Below are 21,866 nucleotides of genomic sequence, written 5' to 3' on the forward strand. Positions count from 1 at the left end.
TAGGCAAGCTGATTATAAAAACATCTCAAGTGATCTGTCACTAAAACATGCCTCATCTTAAAGTGGGGATGGGGGGCAAAATTTTGAAAATATCGTTTTGCTTTGAAAAATAAGCTTTCGTAAGTATTATACGTTGCAGAAAAGAAATCATGGACTCAGACAGATTAGTCACACATATAAAAAAAGTAAAATTACAGTTTTTCTGTGGATAAAAATGTCATGTAGATAGACAGAGCAGGAGTTTGTTGAAGGACAGGAACAGGAGCTCTCTAAAGGACACAGAAAGATGTCAGTGGGAAAAGAATTAAATCAAGGCATGAAATTTTGGGTTTTAGAATGAAGATTAATGGAGACAAATAGGTACCAAGAAGCTTCACCAGTTAGGAGGTTAATCTGAAGTAGTGAAAAGTCTGCATCATACAGTATCTTTAAAAACATTTTTATTACTTTCAAGTTTAATACAGTAATCTGCCAAGTACAAGTGCTTCGGCTTCCTTTAATGAATAGATACGTAACTTACATTTAAGGGGAGTGGATACTTCCAAAGTGCTTAAGTAAAAATTCATTCTCTTCAATAGTTTGAACTGTCTCCTCTTAATCTTGTCTAGAATAACTGATCTGAGGTTTTACTTTAATTCCTTACATTCTAAGAGACTGCCTTTTAAAGCACCATTTTCCATTTGGCATTTCACCAAGGTCTATGTCCTTGGAATTAGTTTCTTTATTGCTTCTTGTTATCAACAGGTGTTTACCTGAATTAAACTGCATTTGGTTTGATGGCTTCTTGACTCTAAATTAGCACAATTACACCCCACTCTATATGGTATCAGTATCGTGTGTTGAAAAGTAGTTGACTATCACATTGAGGCAAACCAGGGGTCAACTCTCGCCAAGAGTTCTAGCACTTGAATTTTTAAAAATCCGGAACCATTTACACTGTTCTTGATGTAAAAGTAGCTAGGTCAAGTACGGCAGCTGAGTAGTAACTGTACTGCTTAGCACGTCTCTGTAGGTTTCCACTAAGTGTTTGAGCATTATCCATGTAAGTAATGGCTTGTCTTGTTTTACTAGAAAACATGAAAAATGGTCTGCGTTCATATTTTTCCAGGCCATTTAAGATTTTCAACTAATTATGCCTAATGGAGACTCAAACTATTTTCAGTTATGAGTCGATAACCACTTGACCTCAAAGGCAGCATGGGGGATAGATGAAATTGTCCATTTTTAATGAAGAGTCTTTGTGGGGAGAGATCCATTTGGATAAACTGGTCAATTGTCTTTGTCAATCTGTTCAAGTTATTTGGAGCTGGGTGTGATCTTGTTCTCATATTTGAAAGTGATACTTTTAGGTCACCAGGGTAAGTTTAGTTAGTTCTCTCCTTCATGATCAGTGAGGTATTGATCTTTTTTCTCATAAGGGTCATAAATTTGCAAAATTGTTGCGAAACTGAGCAAAAGACCTGCATGGGATAAAATCACTCACCACTGATGCCACTGGTATTTCTCGACAGTTATGGCTTTTGAAGTATTAAAAAAAAATTCAGTAAACAAAGTGAAAATTCAATTCCTCTGCTTACAGCAAACATTTAAGGAGCACCTGTTACAGTTTGATAACATTCTTGATGCTGTGAGCTTTATAGACTTTTTTTTGACTCCTCAGAAAGACTGAAGTGAAAATTATGTGCCAGATTCTCCTCTAAATATTCCCAGTATGCAAGCCAGCAATCATGGCTCCCTCGTGGAAACGGTTATATGAAATTAGACTTCTGGATTTAAAGAGCTAGTAGAGGCTGCTAAATTAAACAAAGGGACAAACCTTCAAAAATGGCTCAAATGGCTCACCGACACACTCTTCTATTTTCCATTCCCTTTAACACTGAGGTTAAGTCTAGTCCTGGACTGACTAAGGTGGGTTAGGTTTAATCTTCTAAGAAGTATTTCTTGGGAATGATTAGTAAAATTAATTTATCTAGTACCTCAAGTACCCTAAGAGATTAAATTTATGAAGCAGACCAAAGTTAACTTAAGACTTTCTACACCCTGGCTACTGTAACTGTAACTGCAAACCATACGTTATCTATGAAATTTATTTACCTTTGTATATATTATTTATTTACCTTTAGAACAATCAGCTCTTAAAGAAAAAAATGATGGAAACACAGAAAAACCATTGTAATTGTGTTCAAACAGATCCCCACTCTATTATGAAGAGAACTGAAGCTTCTACGTGGCACCTAGCAAATATTTTACTGGAAAAAAACCCCAAAAGTTGGGTAATGAGACTCAAATAACTTAATTTAAAAAGCAGCATCTTTTTCTTAAAAAAAACACCCCTAAAACCTTTACCACCCTGAATTACAAACTCAAGGCAAGCAGCTTAGTACACCAACAAGGACCAGTGTGATAAATTCTCCCTCATACCACATGCTGTCATCAGTCTCAAATAGGTAAAAGGCACACAACCAATGTAATTCTTTAGTTGCATTTTAAGGCTTTTTCCCCCTAGGAGTAAACTTTCACTAATTAAAATTATGTTCTCTAAACCCTCCCTTTGAAAGGATCTGCTATATTGATCCTTTAGGTCACCTGCCTTTATATTACTACATTTCAAATAAAATGAAGATAATAGAATTAGGGTCTCAGTAATCATAATGCTTTTAACTGGTGACAATAAGGAAGAAACCTATGGTTAAATATCCCAGAAATTTATTTAATGTTTGCTTGATACATTTTATATAGAAAGGTTAGGACTATTTGCTTTGGGTGCCCCTCGTAAGTCTCATGGAGGCACTGAACTACAAAGGGGTGCCAATCTGGAGACATCAGAAATGGAAATCACACGCCCCATTTTATGACTGTTCTTAAAGATTTGTCTCTAGTGAAATCAGGCCACTCCCTTAAAAAATGCTCAAGGTGTCAGAGCTACTGTGTGAAAACAGCTGACATTTAGGAGGGCATTTCACGTTTTGGTCTGTTGGAACATTTAAATACTTCGAAATAAAAAATATTCAGCTTTGAAGTTTTCAATACTGGAAAACTTTCAAGTCTAGGGTTAACAGCCAGGAAGGCTGCTTTGTGTTCCTTAAACTGGACTCTGTTGCCCACAAAGTTAATCTTCGGCTTTGGCTTCCATTTCTTCTGCATCGTCATCTCCATCCACTTCGGCATTTTCTCTCTCCAGCCTCTCCAGCTGCCTTGCAAGTTCAGTCTCATCTGTATCTGTGACCACTTTGGGCTGTGGAAGCAGAGGCACAATTTCAAAGTGAAGTAGTTAAACAGTACACAAATTCAATTTCAATAGTATTACTGCCTGGTATTTTAACTCTTAAAAAAACACTTTGCTAACAACTCTGCCCTATCTGTTCACTTTTGAGTGCTGAAATATCACCAATAAATTCCATGAGATAAATAATAAAAGACATTTATGAGAGTAAGACAATACAGGAAAAGAAAACATATATATTAAAACCTAATACATTTTCTGTAATTTCTAACAAGCTAGAACGGAAAATATATGAAAATAATTGCAGTGGCTGTATCTTTCAAATACACAAAAAGATGTCCTGTAAAAATGCATCTTCTGGCTTCAAAATAAATTACTTACTATTCTTTTCCACAGAAGAAATTATTTTGAAAATTATATATGAAAATTAGTTTTTGTTCTTGTTGAGATGAGGAAAGTATGAGACTATTCTTGTTTTTAATTCTGAAATCAAATTTTAAGCATTCTACATTAAATTCTGGCAATAACCAATCACTTATTTTCATTGTCTATATTTTTTTCCTTTTGGGGGATCAGTGACCACAGTCCTGAATAACCATCCCATGAGAGTTCTTATTTACTTATAAACACCCTTTTAGGAACTCTCTGAGTCAATGATTATTTTATGCTTAGGGGAGTTGTAATCTTAAACGCATCTCATGTTTTAAAATGACTCCGATTAGACATTTTAGAATGCAAATCACTTAGATCATTTAAATTTCTTAAGAACTTTAAGAACAAGGCAAAAAACCCCAGTATTGACCTCACCTCCATTTGAACATTGAAGACGCCCCTCTTTTCCTCAATCTTTTCTTTTATAACAGCCATAGCTTGGTTGAGGACAGAGAGGCCTTCTGTTCTCTCCAGGGTGGTTGTAGTCATTACATACCGAGGAGGAGCTATTAGATTAATCTAAGGAAGACAAAATTCAATTATGAATGTACCTATACAACACACAACAATGAGGATGTTCGAGAATCGTTTTGCTTATCTGCTGCTTTAACAACAAATCACCCCAAAACTTACTCCCAATTCTGCAGCACAGCAATTTGGAGTAGTTTGTTTAGGTAGCCAAAATTAACTGATACTATGATCTAATCCAGTAGTATAAACAGGCTACTGCAATACCAAATATGAAGGATTATGACTTCTGGGTCTTTGGTGGCTAAACTAACTATAGCTATCATTGGCACAATGGATAATTTGTCTCTAAAATTCCTGTTTGGTTCCAAACTAAACTGATAGAAGAAATTCTTCTATGAGATTCTGAATAACAACCATCCAGTTAATTTTATTGCTAATGAAAGATTCAAGGCAAACATCTTGAAAGCTCTGTGTGAATATGAGAGAATAAGTTGCTCTTTTCAAGATTCTATGAGCATTATGGGCACAGTGACTCTTTACTGTAAAGCAGGCTTAGCACAGCTGGCCCCTTGGCACTAAATACCAACAGGAATCTCCATCCACTGTGACAGTAGCAGTAGCTACAACAAAAAGCCTACACATAATTGTAAACATCTCCTAGAAATATCATATCAAGAACCACTTTTCATAACATTTGTTATGAGACATGATCATTAAAAAAATCTGGTTTGATTTGGTTTAGGTGATTTTGGTTTATCAGGGAGGGAAAAAACTGACTACTCACCTTGATGGGCATGGTTTCTGTAGAACAATTCAAACCTGCTCTCAGGGCTTCTTTTACAGCATCGATGCCTTCATAACCATAACAAGCCACTTCAATATCTAAAATTATAAAAATTCAAAAGCTTATACCAAAAAAATGCAAAAATTTTTTTTAGAGGTTTAAAAGAAATTAGAGACATGACAAATACACTAGTATTCAAATACGTATGAAAGCTTTCATCATCCTTTCAATTATCAATCAATCCCAGCCATTAATTTTCATAATTAAAAATATCTGAATATGTACTGAAATTGTATCTTCTCATTCACATCAAGCCCCTGAATGATGAAACTATAAAAAAACCAGAGAAATTTAACGAACACCTTGAATTCTGGCTATGTCTGGGTTAAAAGTCATGATTTCAACCCCTCTGTGCTTCAGTTCCTTATTTGTAAAATGGAGATGAGGAGTGTGATGAAGACTGAATGAAATAATAACCACAAATTGTTTAGAACAGTTTAAAAACTGCATACCCTCTGACCCAGCAATTCTACTTTTAAGAATCTGCCTTACCGAACACTTGTACAAATGGGTAAGTGTATATGTATAAGGGTGTTAATTTGCAGTGTTTTTTGTAATACAGTTGACCCTTGAACAATACAGACTTGAACTGAATGGTCTGCTTACAAGTAGAATTTTTCAACAGTAAACACTACAACACTACACGAACCATGGTAGTTGAATCTTGGACTCAAAACCACATATACGGAGGACTAAGTTATATGTGGATTTTAGACTGTACAGAGGGTGGGCAACCCTAACTCCCCCACGTCGCTCAAGGGTCAACTGCTATAAAAAGACTGGCACAACCTAAACACTCATCAAGAGGAGACTGGCTTATATCAAGGTTTATCATTCTATGGAATATTACTTAGCTATTCAAAATGAGAAAGATTCCCGTGTTCTACATGAAAGGGCAGCCATGATACACCAAGTGGAAAAAGCTAGTTGAAGAAAATTTTGCATAGTATTCATCCTTATAAAAACATAAAAATTTACATCTGAATATAAACAGCATACATTCCTATACACCATATGTGGATAGGAAAAATCTCTGCTGAAAGAATATATTGCAAACTAACATAACAATGGTTAATCCAGAGGCCTGGGAGGATGTTACTGGACTGCTGGAATTTTAAAGCATGCACTAAAACAAAATAATCGCCACCCCCCATGCCCCAGAAAGCGGGCTAACTTAAGGTTAGCTGAACTCATTTACTTGCGTCAATATATATGTATTTTATAATTCTGTAAAAGCAAAGATAACTTAATTTCTTTAACTTTTCGTGTTATGAAAAACGTTTAGAAAAAGGGAGATGTTGATGTAGCAACATATTCTTTGGTGAGGCTCATTATGTAACAGCTTTTTTGGTACATGCAAAATATTTTAAACATCATTTAAAAAATCATTTACCTGCTCGAATTTTGACAGCCTGTGGAGTCAAACGCCTATTAATATTGTTAATGAGTACTTCCCGTTCATCTTCATTCAAATCTAAGCCATCCAAAATAGATGGGTCTCTGATAATTAAAAAAAAAACAACACACACATACACAAAACAAAATGTCAAGGTTACTTTACTGATAATTAGGACACCAAACATAATACCACAGAATAATGGTTAAGAGCACAGCCTTCAGTGTCAGAATTAGAGTTCAAATCCTAGCTTCACAATTTAATCACTATGTGTTTTTGGGCCTTTCTAGACCTCAATTTCCAAATATGTACAATGTGAATGAAAACAGTGTATCTCACTGGATTGTAGTATTAAATGAGATAATGCAAGTAAAGCGTTTAGGCCTGTATGACAAACAGAAAACATCCAACTGATTATTATTAAAGGAAAAATTTTAGAGATCTGGCTAAAGCAAGCAATTTAAAATGTCGCCTATATAGGCATACTTTGAAGATACTGCGGGTTCACTTCCAGACTGCCACAATAAAGCATGTATAGCAATAAAGTGAGTCACACATCTGGTTTCTCAGTGCATACACAAGTTATGTTTACACTATACTGTAGTCTATTAAGTGTTCAATAGCATTATGTCTAAAAAAAGTATATAACTTAATTTAAAAATACTTTATTGCTAAAAAATGGTAACCATCATCTGAGTGTTCAGAGAGATGTGATCTTTTTGCAATAGTAACATCAAAGATCACAGATCACGGTAACAAAATAATGAAAAATTTTGAAATATTGCAAGAACTACCAAAGTGTAACAGAGACATGAAGCGAGCAAACGCTGTTGGAAAGCTGGCGCCAAAAGACCTGCTTGATGAAGCGTTGCCACAAACCTTCAATTTGTAAAAAAAAACACAGTATATGCGAAGTGCAATAAAATGAGTTATGCTTATACATCTCACATCCCACTATAATTAAGCATTTCCATGTAATTAGCAGTCCCTGATTCAAGGAGCTTAAAAAGAACAAAAACATGGAAAAAATTTTTAAAAAACAAACAGAAGTGCATCCCTGGGGGTGAGGAGAGGAAGATATTAATTAGTGGGGTCAGGAAGGGCTTCATGGGTGAAGTGGCATTTCATCTGACCCTTGTAAGTGCCACAAACAGGGACCACAGTCTTAGTCACTGGCATGTTTGCTGAACGAATGAACAAATGGAAAAAATGAAATGACGACTAAAAGAATGGTAGGATTTTAACGAGCTAAGGTAGAACTTAAAGTTTTAAGAAAGTTATAACTGAAAGACAAACCAACAGAAAATGAGGAAATGAGATAAAAAGATGTTTCACAGAAGAAATACAAATGGTCAATAAACATATGAAATGCTGTTAACTTTACCAACATCCAGCAAAATGCAAATCAAAACAAGACACTACTGTACGTCAATCAGTTTGGCAAAAAAAAAAAAAATCTGAGATATATACCAAATGTTGATGAAGAGGGAATATAAATTGTAGAACCAATTTGGAGAGTACTTTGGCAAAACTAAGTAAATTTAAAGGTGCATATAATCAACCCTATGACCCAACAATTCTATTCCTAGGTATCTTAGAAATTCCCAGACATTGTACAGAGAGACATGTACGACATTTGTCATAGCAGTTTTGAAAAGTAGGGGGATAAAAGGGCGGAGGGGATTATGTAAAAATCTCTTTATAGAGGAATGAAGCATATTCTCACAATGAAATACTACATAGAAATTAATATGCAGTAGGTATACATCTATCAATTTGGAGAAATTCTGGTCAATAATAGCATTATGAGTAAAAATGTACAGAAAAGCTTGTTACAATGATAAATTATTTTTTGTTTAAACAAATTATTTAAACATAAAAAAGATTCTATACATACTTTTCATAACCTACCCACACATGTATATGTATATAAATGATAATGATACATACTAATTTCAGAATAGTGGTTACCACTGATAAGTGACCGGAATTCTGGCTTGGGAGGAATAAAATATCGTTTCCAACAATCTCAGAAATTATATTTAATTATTTAATTAAGAGAAAAAAAATGAAGCACATGTGGCACAGAATTATCATGAGTTAAATCTGGACAGTTGCAACATGTCTGATGAAGCAAGGAAAGAATGTGAACGGTGATGAGTGAATGTTAATTCGTTAAGATGAATGTTAATTTGTTAAGAATGTAACCTGTTATTTGTTAAGAATGCAGAGTGGTAACGGAGACGGGGTGGAGGCAGAAGCTAGAGAGGTAAGCAGGGCTGATAATGACAGCAAACCAAGGTAAGACATGTACTGACTGAGGAGTCCAGGACTGAAGTCAGGGAGGACAGAAATACAAAGCAGTGCTTGATGGTTAATAGCATAAGCTCTGTAGCATAACTACAATGCCTGTGTTTGAGGCTCTACCATTTGGTAGCTGTGTGAACTTGGACAATTTAATCTCATCTCAATTTCCTCATCTAAAAGATAGGAATAATAATGACACTTATACCATAGGTTGTTGTGAGAATATATAAATGTTAGCTGTTATTATTATTCTCACCTTTCCCACAAGGTGATATTTAAAAAAAAAATAAGTCACATGAGGGGAGGGGGTAAACTAGAAGGTATTTGGAGCCTCTGATGAGTAGGCCTGATGGAGGTTCTAACAGTTCTAAGCCCCACTTGGCCATTCTGAGGGCTGAGGAGACCAATAACCCTTGGCAGCACAAGGGCTGGGAAAGTAACAATGCAGTGGTGAGGCTGCTTGTGAGGTATTAACATCTAGGAAGGATTGGGAGGTGCAGAAGTAGAGCAGTAAGTACAGAGAACTTAAGAAATCTGGCTGTTAAAAAGAGAGGACACAGTGCTTGTGACAGGAGAAAGTAGAGGGGAGGTTGAAAAGTTCATTTTTAGTATAAATGGGAGAAATCTGAGCATATTTTTATGCTGATGGAGCAAAACCAATAAAGAAAAAGGCTGAAGACCCAAGAGAGGGAATAGTAGATGGAAAGACATCCCTTAGGAATACCTGGGCACAGGTGGTAAGATTACTTTGAGAGCAGGAAGGATCCAAATTCCAGTATGACAGGAGCACAGGAGGTAGTGACAGGTGGGATGGAGATAAGTTGGCTGAGAAAGTGGAAGTAGAGGTGATCCTGTGCAATGGCTTCTACTTTCTTTTTTAGGTAGTGAGCGCACCAGGTGAGAGTGAGAGGAGAGGGACAGAGTGGGTATCTGAGGAAGAGTGTGGAGAAGTTCTAAAATAGCCAATCTAAGAATGAGAGGAAGTGACCAGGAGCAAAGAGAATGTGGGGCAGCAGTTAAGGCCCAGCTGAGGTTGGAGACCATGAATATGCAGTGGCACCAACCTGCAAGACTGTGGTTTTTCCTAGCAGCACCCAGCAGTCTACAAGTGCAGAGAAGGCAGGAACATCGCTCCAAGGCTGGATGTAACAGAAGGAAAAACAGGGCAAAACTCATGACACTGGCAAGAAAGTTGTTGAAATGATGGACCATGGTGTGTCTATGCTGAATAAGAAAGAGAAGGCAGGAAAGGGTGAAAAAGGGAGAAAAAGAAAAGGATTGGAATCAGAGCCTGATAATAAGAATTAAAACGACACAGAGTAGGACTAACTGTGGGAGCTGGAAGGACAGGAGGCTGTGGTGAAAGAACAGAATGTGTGAATTAAAGGTTTCGGAGACAGAGCAAATCCTGGTGACAGTAAGACCCAGGGTAAGGCTATATGGAAGACTAGCTAATGTGGCATGGGCTGAAGGTCTAAGGAACTGAGGTAAAGAAAACAAGTTTTAAACAAAACATCTATGTTGGCCCTGAAGTCACCTAGGACAATAACAAAACTAGGAGAGGAGAGTATGTAAGACAGTAGTGTGAGATGAAACCATATGGTTTACAAAACTACATAACTATGGTATACCAAATCATATAGGCTCGGCTTTATAGGACTGGCCCATATCATGGGCCTATTATACTAAAATATTTTAATCTAAATTTGGCAAGGACTTAATACATGAATGTTGTGCTATTAAATGTCAGGCTCTCAACTTGTGTGCTAGACCCAGCAGCTGTAGTATCAATGGAGAAGCAGAGCTAAGAAGGTGTTCTTACGAGACTGCGTGCTTAAATGCATCATAGGCACCGTATCCGGGTCTCTTGTACTTGTCATCAAAGACCCAAGCGGTCCTCTGGAACAGGCTTTCCAGCTGCTCGTCCTTGGTATATTCTAAGACCTCAGCAACATGACGAAGAATGCTGTAAACCTAGAAACAAAATGAAGAGCTCAACAATTCAAAGGTAAGAGATCTATATTAAAAAAAAAAAAGGTATTTTTACATTTTAGTAGATAGCATATAAAAACAAATGTTTGGTTAATTTGACTACACTAATTCCTTAACAACAAAAGATCGCCACACACAAATTCTTTCGCCATAGAGAAATATTCGCTTTTCCATAATAACGAACTCAAGTGGGTATAACAATTACAAGTAGTATAGCATTTACAACCTAAGACCCAGATCAAGTCAATTCTGGGACAAACAAACCTCTCTGAATATATTTCCTCAGCTGGAAAGGGAGATACTAGTATCTTTCCTTTTTACTGTAGTGAGGTCTTACGGATCAAAATGTAAGATAGTATTATTACTACTCCATGAGAGCATGGAACCTGGATGGAGATTTTATTATTTCTTTTGCTCTGTTATCATTTAACAGTTATCCTTCAATCCTACCCACCTCCTACCCACTGCTGCCAAACTCTTTTCCTAATCTAAACATAAAAGGGCTTAAAGAAGAAAAAGAGTATAAAGAGGACTTCATGTTAATTACACACAAAATCTGAGTGAGGAAAAGTACTAACATTGGCTATTTCATTCTATCGTCTTATTATCCTAATAAGATCTATTATGCTCATTTTACAATATCCTAGGGGAACAAAACAAAAAGGAAGTTTCCTTGAGCAGTGCTTCTCAGATCTGGACTTGGTGGGACTTGAAAGATTTGGGTAATGGTCTGATGGCTTTTAGATTTATACTCTCTTTTACTGGGGTTAAACAAGATTTAAAAAATCTTTTCTTCATGTAAACACTGTTTTCTTGGCATTTTATCTTGAGGACAGAAACACACATGGCAGAGGAACAAAAGACACAAGAGAAGGGTAGGGAAAACAGAACCAGTGGAAACTGCCAATAAGCACTGAGGATCTAGGGAATAAAGGAAAATCTAAATAGGACCAGAGAACAGAAAAATACAGAAAGATGAGAATGAAGAAACGACTGTCCTTGCTTTATTAGTGCTTACTGAGGAAATTACAGCAAAACTAATGAGAAAAGGAAAAAAACCAAGGCGGGTGAGGGGTGGTGTGGAGAACCACACTAAGTAACAGGCCCTGCCTTGCTTTCCTGGATTCAAAGACATTTTACAAACCTTTGCTCATTATTATTATTATTTTTTTTGTGTGGTACGCGGCCTCTCACTGTTGTGGCCTCTCCCGTTGCGGAGCACAGGCTCTGGACACGCAGGCTCAGTGGCCATGGCTCATGGGCCCAGCTGCTCCGCGGCATGTGGGATCTTCCCGGACCGGGGCACGAACCCGTGTCCCCTGCATCGGCAGGCAGACTCTCAACCACTGTGCCACCAGGGAAGCCCGACCTTTGCTCATTCTTAACAAACAATAGCTGGTTGTCTCTGTGATCCTTATCCCAGAAGAGAGCTGAAAATCAAAAACTACATGCTGCAACAAGCCCAATCAGCTGAAATCACCCATAGTTAATTTAACCTAAAATACCTTAAAAACACTAATGGTCCAGTACTGGTTTGAGAATATTACACATCAAGCAATGCTTTAAGGTAGTAACATCATGAGACAAGAACACTGAAGTCATACTCTTTTGAAATAAAGTCTTCAAATTGTTTTTCTATGTAACACAGAATGAGAAATGGTAATACTGTTACAGAAAATGTAGGTTTTGTTTCTGCCAGGAACACACCATGCAGATTATTTATTAAACACATCAAATAGTGGACTAATTTGATTAAAAAATCAACTTACAGTTTTGGATTTGGTAAATTTATCTTCACATTTGATTGCTTCCTCTGGAGAAACTCTTCTTTTTGACAAATCAATATATCCTATATGAGAAAAATTTGAAAAAATTATCTCTAAGTGCCAAAGAATCACTGTGACAATTTTCACCACCAGATTGTTGGGTTGGCATACCTACACTTATTCCCCACTAAAATCGTATCAACAAAATACTGCATAAAAAGTACAAGGTAAGAGATTTTTGTTTCAGAAATGAATTTTTATCATCGTGTAACTGCATATTCTATTACCTTAGTGGAGGGGATAATTTTCAATTATCCAAATGAGAGCTAAAGCCAAAAGACACTGTATTTGTCTATTTGGCATCCATTCATCACAGGGTCAACTGCATTAACTATATTTTCTGTATTCTTGATGCTCTGACATTTGTGGCCTGGCTGACTGGGGAAGAGACTTCCCTGCCTGGCACTAGACAATTCTTAGAGTTGGCAAAGGCCTCAGTGGGAGCAGCCTTTTACATGCAAATCAACCAATCTAGAGCCCATACCTCCAATCATCTCATCAAAGTTCCACACAGCAGGCCAATATTATCCCATGCCCTAAACCAGCATAGAGCCAGGTACCAGACAACTAGGGACAGCCCCAATGCACCAAGCCCTGCCCAAACTATTCAAATGAGCCAACCCTAAACTGTTTATGCCGACCTGCCTTGCCTTTGTCATGGAAACCTCAATAAAAGCTCTGGCCTAGGCTTTCCCCTTGCTCCTTCTATCTCCTGATCAAAACCGGTGCTTCCTCATGTGGCTTTGCATGGCATGCTGGGTTCCCATCTCTTGGGAAACTTTAATAATAAAAATGTTCTTTCAATGGCATTGGCCTCTCCATGTCACCAGTCACCTCCATAAATAAAAGGCCCATGGGTACACAATGAGACAAGTAGTTACATGTATTTTAAAGAATTATGAGGGAGCTCCCCAATGCTCACTGCAGCACTATTTACAATAGCCAGGATATGGAAGCAACCTAAATGTCCATCAACAGAGGAACAGATTAAGAAGATGTGGTACATACATACAATGGAATATTACTCAGCCATAAAAAAGAACAAAATAACGCCATTTGCAGCAATGTGGATGGATGGAGAGACTGTCATACTGAGTGACGTAAGACAGAGAAAGACAAATATCATGACATCACTTATATGTAGAATCTAAAAAAAGGGTACAAACTAACTTATCTACAAAACAGAAACAGAGTTACAGATGTAGAAACAAACTTATGTTTACCAGGGGATGGTGGGGGGAGGGATAAATTGGAAGATTGGGATTGACATACACACACTACTATATATATAGAATGGATCACTAGTAAGGACCTACTGTATAGCACAGGGAACTCTACTCAATACTCTGTAATGGCCTACATGGGAAAAGAATCTAAAAAAAGAGTGGATATATGTATATAACTGATTCACTTTGCTGTACACTGGAAACTAACACGACATTGTAAATCAACTACACCCCCATTTAAAAAAAAAAGAATAAAGAGGGAGAAAATGGTTTTTTACGTTTACCCACATATTTTCCATTTCAGCCATCACAGTTCTTCAGCCTGAACAACTTCCTTTACCATCTCTTATAATGTAGGTCTTACCTGGTAATAAATTCCCCTAGTTTCTATTTACCTGAAAATGTTTTCATTTGATTTTTGTTGTTGAATATTTTCTTCAAATACAGAATTCTGGTTTGACAGTGTTCTTTCAGTGTTTTACAGATATCATTCAATGCTCTGACCTTCATTATTTCCAATAAGAATGCCACAGTAATTTGTATTACTGTTCCCCTACAAATAACATCATTTTCCTCTGGCTACGTTGAAGATTTTCTCTGTTTTTCAATAGTTTGGTATGCCTAAATGTGGTCTTAGTATTTATCCTGCTTCAGGTTTGCTGAGCTTCTCTAATATATAAACATTTTTCTTCCCCAGCAAATATGGGAAACTTCTGGCCATGGTTTCTTCAAATATATTTTCTGTTCTTTCTTTTTCTCCCCTTCTTTTGGAATAGAGCTTTTGATAGTTGACAGGTTTTTTTTTTTTTCCTCAGTTCTTCAGATTGGTTCTTTTTAAATGAACTACCTTCAAATTTCAAGGAGCCTTCTGTTATCTTTTATCTGCTGTTAGCCCATCCAGTGAATTTTTTAGATATTATATTTTTCATTTCTATAATTTATATTTAGTTCTTTATGAGAGTTTCTAATTTCTCTACTGAGATTTCATTTTGTTCATTCACTATTAAGCATATTTTCCTAATATCTTTGAGCAGTTATAACATTTACTTTAAAATGCTTATCTGCTAATTCCAACATTAGGGTGATCTCCAGGTCAGTCTCCATTGATTACCTTTTTTGTATGGGTCATATTTTCCTGTTTCTTCAACTATTTAGCAATTTGAGTTGTATCCTTGACATTAGGAAATATATGTGGCACATTGTGAATTCCTTTAGGTTCCTCTTAGGGACACTGAATTTTTCTTTTTTTTTTTTTCTGGCTAATCCGCACGGCTTGCATTTCCCCAATCAGGGATTGAACCCACGCCCTCAGCAGTGAAAGTGAGGCATCCCAACCACTGGGCTGCCAGGGAATTCCCAAGGATACTGAATTTTTGTTTTAGCAGTTAGCTTGTTTGAATTCAAAACTATAAGCTCTGTCTCCCCAGATGGAAAGCAAACAAAATTTGTTTAGATTTTTACCCTATTGGGCTGCAGTCTACCCTGTGTATTACTAGTTTCATGGGCTGGCCAGAGATTTCAGCAGAATTTATATATAAACTTGGGGGCTCTCCCTCTGTGTCTCTCCTTTCTCTAATCCCTATCACTACTTTCCAACTGTTGTGGTTGTCCAGAACTCTCATCTCTGGCTCTCAAGCCATTAAGACTGTAGGTTTTCCCCTAGAATTTTCAATGCCCTGCTTGGAAGTTGTCTGTAACATGTATTCAGTCAAAAAACTGTAAAATTTATCCAGTGCAGTTCCTTTCTTCCAAGTGTCAACCTGCCTTCAGTTTCAGCCTGCTTTTGGTTGCTCCCACTCTCCTTGAGTAATTTTTACCACCTGTTCAGATACTTGTTTAGGGTTTATAGCAGTTATGATGAATGGTTTATCCAATAGGACTTAATCTTCTAGTAACAGAAAGGATCCCTTCTATAGATCTTCTGCACTTTGCTTTTTTTCTTATCTTACCCTGGAGATCTTTTCATATCAGAATATTCAGATCCCATTCTGTATAAAATTGCCTTGATTGGTTGTGTCATGATTTATATAACCACAATTTAGATTGTTGTTTCTTGTTTTTAATTAACACTGTAAAAACAATGCTATTATGAAAATAAATTTTTACATGTAAATACTGTACTTATACAAGTTTACCCTTTCACTTTTTCTGATGGCAGTTGAAAATGTATTTGATTCCTTTTTGTGTATGTATTTCATATAATAGGAAAGCAATATAAGATAAGACACCATTCGAGGTCCTACTGGAGCAACAACGAAACACAAGTTTAAGGAATAATCTCAGTCTTCAAGCAGTTTAAAAAATGGAAGCTGGGGAGGGTGGCACAAGTAAGTCATATCAAAGCATTTAGAATAATCAATGTGCTAAGTGGTAGCACCACCTAAGGGGTAATACAAGCTGCCTCGAAAGTTTATTGTCTAAGATTATAATCAGAAAAGAAGTCAGTTATGTATAAAATTATTCATTTGCAGAAGTATCAATTAACTAGGTGGCTGAGGAGATTCAGAAAGCCAAGCTCAGTCAGGGTGACTGATTGGTCTTTTAAGCATGATGGTAACCACTTGCCTGAAACTAAAATCTAACAAACTATAGTAAGATGACTAAAACAAATTATCTTAACTATATTAAGCCAGTTGAAGACAAAACCTACTCAATGGTATTATACAATATATTTAGAAAAATTGTGTTCACAAAGGTGAAGATTTACATGGGGTCCAAAGAAGGGGCACCCAAAGAGTAAATAAATGAATACCTATTCATCTCTGCCAGAAAGATCCCATAGGATCTGGGGGTCACAAACATTCTGATTATCAGAGACATACAATATTGGGTTTTGGGTGTGTGTCTGCAGTATACTGCTTTTTTAAAGACATAAAAAATATTCCTAAAATCCACTTACCTTTGCCCAATTTCCATCACTTATTCAATAACCTGATTACTAATCTAACTCTAAATCAATAAAAAGGCACCTGACAAATATGAATGAACTAGTACTCTGGTTTGCTTATTTGTCTCTCTGAGTTTGGTGAGTTTGGCAATGAGTCAATTATCAAGATCCCGATAACCTCTGGGAATAAAATTCAAGTTACTTGGCTCACAAAAACTAGTCCTGGGATGTACTAATTAAACCACTACTGGGCTTCCCTGGTGGCATGGTGATTAAGAATCTGCCTGCCAATGCAGGGGACACAGGTTCGAGCCATGGTCCGGGAAGATCCCACATGCCGCGGAGCAACTAAGCCCATGCGCCACAACTGAGCCTGCACTCTAGAGCCCACGAGCCACAACTACTGAAGCCTGCATGCCTAGAGCCCATGCTCTGCAACAAGAAAAGCCACCGCAATGAGAAGCCCCTGCACTGCAACGAAGAGTAGCCCCCGCTCGCCGCAACTAGAGAAAGCCCGTGCACAGCAACAAAGACCCAACTTAGCCAAAATAAGTAAATAAATAAATAAAATTAAAAAAAAAAACCACCAAAAAAACCCCAAAACACTACTAACTTAAAAGGTCTTGTTTAGATGGTTAACTAGCACCCTTCTCTAACAACTCTGTATGTAAAAGAGTTTAAAGACAAAAGGAGGTGTTTTTTTTTCTTTTTTTTTTACTTCAGTAGGCAATTTACAAAAAATATATTTTAAAATAAATCATTTTAAATCAAAAATTTCCAGATATAAATTATTTAATATATGAATACTTATATATTAAATATAAACTTATATTTAATAAGTAAATATAATTTTTTTAAATATAAATTATTTTAAATCTTTTTCTCATTTACCTTTTTCTTTGTCCACTCTGATAACAACCACACATTCATTCCTGCCAATTCGGATGAGTTTGTTTATAGAACGGATACGCCTTCTGGACAACTCACTCAGAAGAATCATGCCTTCGATGTTGTTGTATTCCAGCAAGCTGACATAAGCTCCCATTTCAGCAATGGACCTTACATTCACCATCACTACGTCATCCACCTCAGGAAATTTGTGCTGATAAAATCTACAACTTAGACCCGGCATTCTGCAATCTGAACAAAAGAATCAAGTAAGTGTTCAGTTAAGGTCAAAATGTTAAAATGTCAATTTTCCACATCTTGCCACTGGAAGAAGTTATTGGTTTTCTCTCCTCTTTAAACTTCTTAAATGGTACCAGAAAACAGAGGAATGTTCTGGAACCAAGCTTTAATTTTTATTTTGCTCCACATTTTTGTAAGGCTTGCGTGATTCTCTACCATCAGTTTCAGAGGAATCATAAAAAATAACGACCATTTACAAAGTCCTGACACTGAAGGATTAAAGGTATACCTTAAGAGTAAAATATTATTTTAATACTTTAAGAAATAACAAATGATAGGAAGCATCACTACTATTATAAACCTGTCAGAAAAACTAAAGCTATTCTTCCTCCAAGTCAGCTAAGACTGGATATGTTACCGCCTGCTACATGAAGGGAAGACTCTTCCAACAAATTAAATCCTAACCCTAACCATATATCAAATGATATACTCTATTATTTATTATACCCAAAATTATAGTATCACATGTCAAGACAAAAACAAAAAATTTATTAATCACAAAAGACAGTAATCTGAATTTTTCTCCTCTTAAAACAAACTTGAATTTAATTCACAACTACCATAATTTTTAGCTTCCACTTTTCCCATTACTCCCAAATATTCTTCTCTTTTGTTGAATAGTTATACCCAAGCTCGAGAACAGCTTTACAGATTCCCACTACTATAAAGTTCAAGTTTCTCTTAACCTCCACACATTAAATATATTTAAAACTACTCCCTTTGATCCACCCAACCTATTTTCAACACCACTCCTATTATGACCCACAGGCCTAAAATCATACCATATGTAGAAACACATTTTTAAAAGGAAGCTTTCAAATTAATCATAGTTGATAATTCTCATGTTTTTCTGCTAACCTTAACTAACTTACTATTGTCAAAGCTCAGAAGACAGGCAATAATAAGACCTAAGGTCCTATGAAAAATTTGTGAAACTTCACCTACTAACTTATTTTTTTTCATATTAATTGGGAAATAAGACTGTCATTACTTATCTTAAAGACAGAACACCTACACCCAGCTCATAGAACACCAGAGTTCTGCTTCAGAGCAGTTTGAGAACTTGCTACCTGCACCCACATGTTTCTTCCTAATGGCTTACCCACTGATTTATACATTTTTCCACTACCTACAGGGTCCTATATTATCTGGCCACTGCCTATCTCCCTGAGGTATCACTTTCCTCCTAGTCTTCCCCATTTTATAGATGAAAAACATGAAGCATGGGTTAAGCATCTTGTTTTGTCATATACTGCTAACAAGTGACAGTCAAAATCTGAACCTATGAAGTTTGAATCCATAGTTTGTGTCTTATACATCAGGCTATATTTTCTCTCAATATCACTGATAAATACATGACAATCAGTAAAACATCTTAAACAAAAAGCACTATCAATGTACATATTCAGTGCTGGAACATAAACTATAAATTAGTGCAAACTTTTAGTATTAACCTATCCCATATAACAAAAAATAAAGCTGCATATTAATAATAGTGGCAGAGATATATTTCTCTTTGAAGCCTGACAAAACAGGGATTTAGCAAATAAAGGGAAGCAGACATTCAATTACCCACCAAGAAACAGCTGAGCTGGTTGTTTCATTTTTAAACAGGGCTTTTTTTTTTTCTTGGACAACTGTTGTCAAATATCTGCATGTAAAGTACTAAAATTTGAGAGCTGAAAAAGTTTCAAACTGGATATAAAAATAAACGTTATGGAAATGTATGAAACAGTTTTAAGAGATTTAACAGGTGCTAACCACTTTTACTCACCAAGTTTCTTCAAATAGTAAAGCCAATAATTTTGGAGAAGCAAGACTTAATTCAATTGTAAAAGAACATAGGCAATCGTGTAAAAGAATCCTGAAGGGAGATATGGATGCTAATGCTTCAGGAGGTACAAGTCTCTTTGCAATAGACGGTGTAAATAAAGGAATACTGCTAATGGTATGTCATTCCCAGTAAAAGACAAGTAATGGAGTATAAAAAAATCTACTTTGCAAAAGAACCTGCATAATGGTTAACAGATTTTGAACCTATCTCCTTATTTATGGAAATATTATGCTAATAACACTAACTTTGAAAAAAATCAGTCAGGAAAATAGGAGTCACACATCAAGTATCTATCAGCCCTTTTACATAATTTTCAAAGCACTTCGACTTATTTTATTTTGCCCTCAATAGGGTCCTCAAGTCAGGCAAGTAGCATAGCCTGACTTTGGGAATAATTCTAGACATGGGTTCCAGACTTCGCTCTCCTACTTACTAGCTGTGGCTGCTTGGGAAATGCATTCCCATTAACTGTAGTTTCTAGTGTGTGCCATGTACTTCACCGGTTTGTGGCGGGTATCAAATGAAATAATATACATGTGATAAAATTTGGAAAGTGTAATGTGCTATACAAATATAAGCTATTAAAAGGCAAAGGAGGTATCATTTCCATTTTGTAACTTAATTCATTAAACAATTATTATTAAAATAAAGTATTAAATGACTTCCTCAAAGACAAATGCTTACTAAGTACAACAGGAGCTAAATCCAGGTCATCTGACATTGACTCCAGAGTTTAACCCACAAAGCCTCAATATGTCAGAGTACTACAATACAGTATGTGTTCTCCAGTAAAGAACACCCATCTTTCAAAATACATGAACTGAATTCCAAGATAATTTCAAATACCCTGCAATGTCAGTAATTTTGCCTGGTCAAACAGCAGGCAGGACTTCTTAAACCACTGCATGGTCAAGTCGCCATAATGGATACAGAAGTCCACATTCGTTTCCAAAGTAAAGTATGATGTGATAGAGGCAACTCCCGTGATCATTCTGATTCGGCCCTAACACTTAGTTACGTTCTGAATGCTCGTTTTTACTACATAAATGCTACACAAATAAAGCTTTTAAACTAGTTCACTGTCATTGAAATAGGAAGCACCCATCTCTAAAAACATTACTGTGCATCTTTTTGAGATGTTTTGAGAATCGCTAACTGTCATGTGGCATCCAATGAACTGAGAAGAGGCAGTAAAGCTCTACGTAAATAATTCCAAACTGTTGAAAGACACAGAGTTACAAGGTTTTTTCCCCTTGGATAACAGCTTAAATCGGTAGAAAAAACAAGACTTCTTTGCTACACCTTTTCCCCAAGAAACAATGTTTCTTGTTAATGAACGTTAAAGTAGCCTAAGTTTGGGGCGCTGACAAAAGGGACCTGAAATTCCCGTATCTTATGTGTTCTAGTTCTGCTTAACCGTAAGATCACAGCGCGTATTTCTACAAGTCTATTCTCATCGGTGCTGAAACACGGCAAACCGATACGAAGAGTAATAAACTCTTCAGTAGGATCTTTTAGTGCCATCTTAAGGAGCGACTCACTCTCCAGAAACGCACCACTCCAGCAACACAGGGCGAAAGCAGCTTCGATTTTTCTAATATCACTTATCAGATGAACAAACTTGGATCTTTTTTTTAACCCAACTCTTGTCAATATCGTGGCCCAATCAACGGGTTCCTTGAAGTGCCAGATCTGGTTACAATTGAGAGTATTTGCTGGGGCGGGAAAAAAAAAAAAAAAAAAAAAGGATGGAACTCTCAGGCCCGGAGAGGGCAAAGTGTTCGCGTCCCGGGGCGGGGGCGTCACGGCATTCTCCCAAGGCCGCCCCACCTCACGGCGTCCCCACTTGAAGCACACTGAAAGGGCTGTTCAGTCACTCGGCCCGCCTCCCTTCACGAGAGGCCTCCGTTCGCACCACGACACCTCTGCTACACGGGGAGACCGACACGGAGCCGGCGGGCGGTGGCAGCTGTGTGCAGACACTTCCCGCGCAGGGACGGGAGAAGGAGGGGGTGTTAGCCCGGGGCCTACCCTCTATCGATCACCCATGTCACTGGACACAACCAAAGTGAATTCCTGGAGAAACCGATCGGGGCGACTAGTCACCTGAGGTATGTGTGTGAATCCCGCACTGGTGTCCGGCGCCACGCTCTTCAATCGGAGAGACCAGACTTGATGCACCCGTAGCAGCCGCCGACTCTCCTCAGCGTGCGCTTCGCTCGACCCCACCGCGCATGCGG

At 37.0% G+C, this 21,866-nt stretch overlaps 1 protein-coding gene across 1 annotated transcript; it reads right to left on the bottom strand.

Moving 5' to 3' along the window:
* Positions 1–476: 476 nt before the first annotated feature.
* Positions 477–21,865, bottom strand: EIF2S1 (eukaryotic translation initiation factor 2 subunit alpha). The gene is made up of 8 exons (XM_082841141.1): positions 21,733–21,865; positions 17,496–17,744; positions 12,435–12,514; positions 10,496–10,647; positions 6,364–6,470; positions 4,911–5,008; positions 4,031–4,174; positions 477–3,235 (listed from the first exon to the last, which is right to left on the bottom strand). Exons 2-8 carry the CDS (start codon positions 17,734–17,736, stop codon positions 3,110–3,112), a joined length of 948 nt encoding a protein of 315 aa, XP_082697267.1. The 5' UTR covers positions 17,737–17,744; positions 21,733–21,865; the 3' UTR covers positions 477–3,109.
* Between the last annotated feature and the right edge of the window lies 1 nt (position 21,866).

Source organism: Leucopleurus acutus (genome assembly GCF_964270905.1).
Source record: "Leucopleurus acutus genome assembly, chromosome: 1".
NCBI classification, from domain to species: Eukaryota; Metazoa; Chordata; class Mammalia; order Artiodactyla; family Delphinidae; genus Leucopleurus; species Leucopleurus acutus.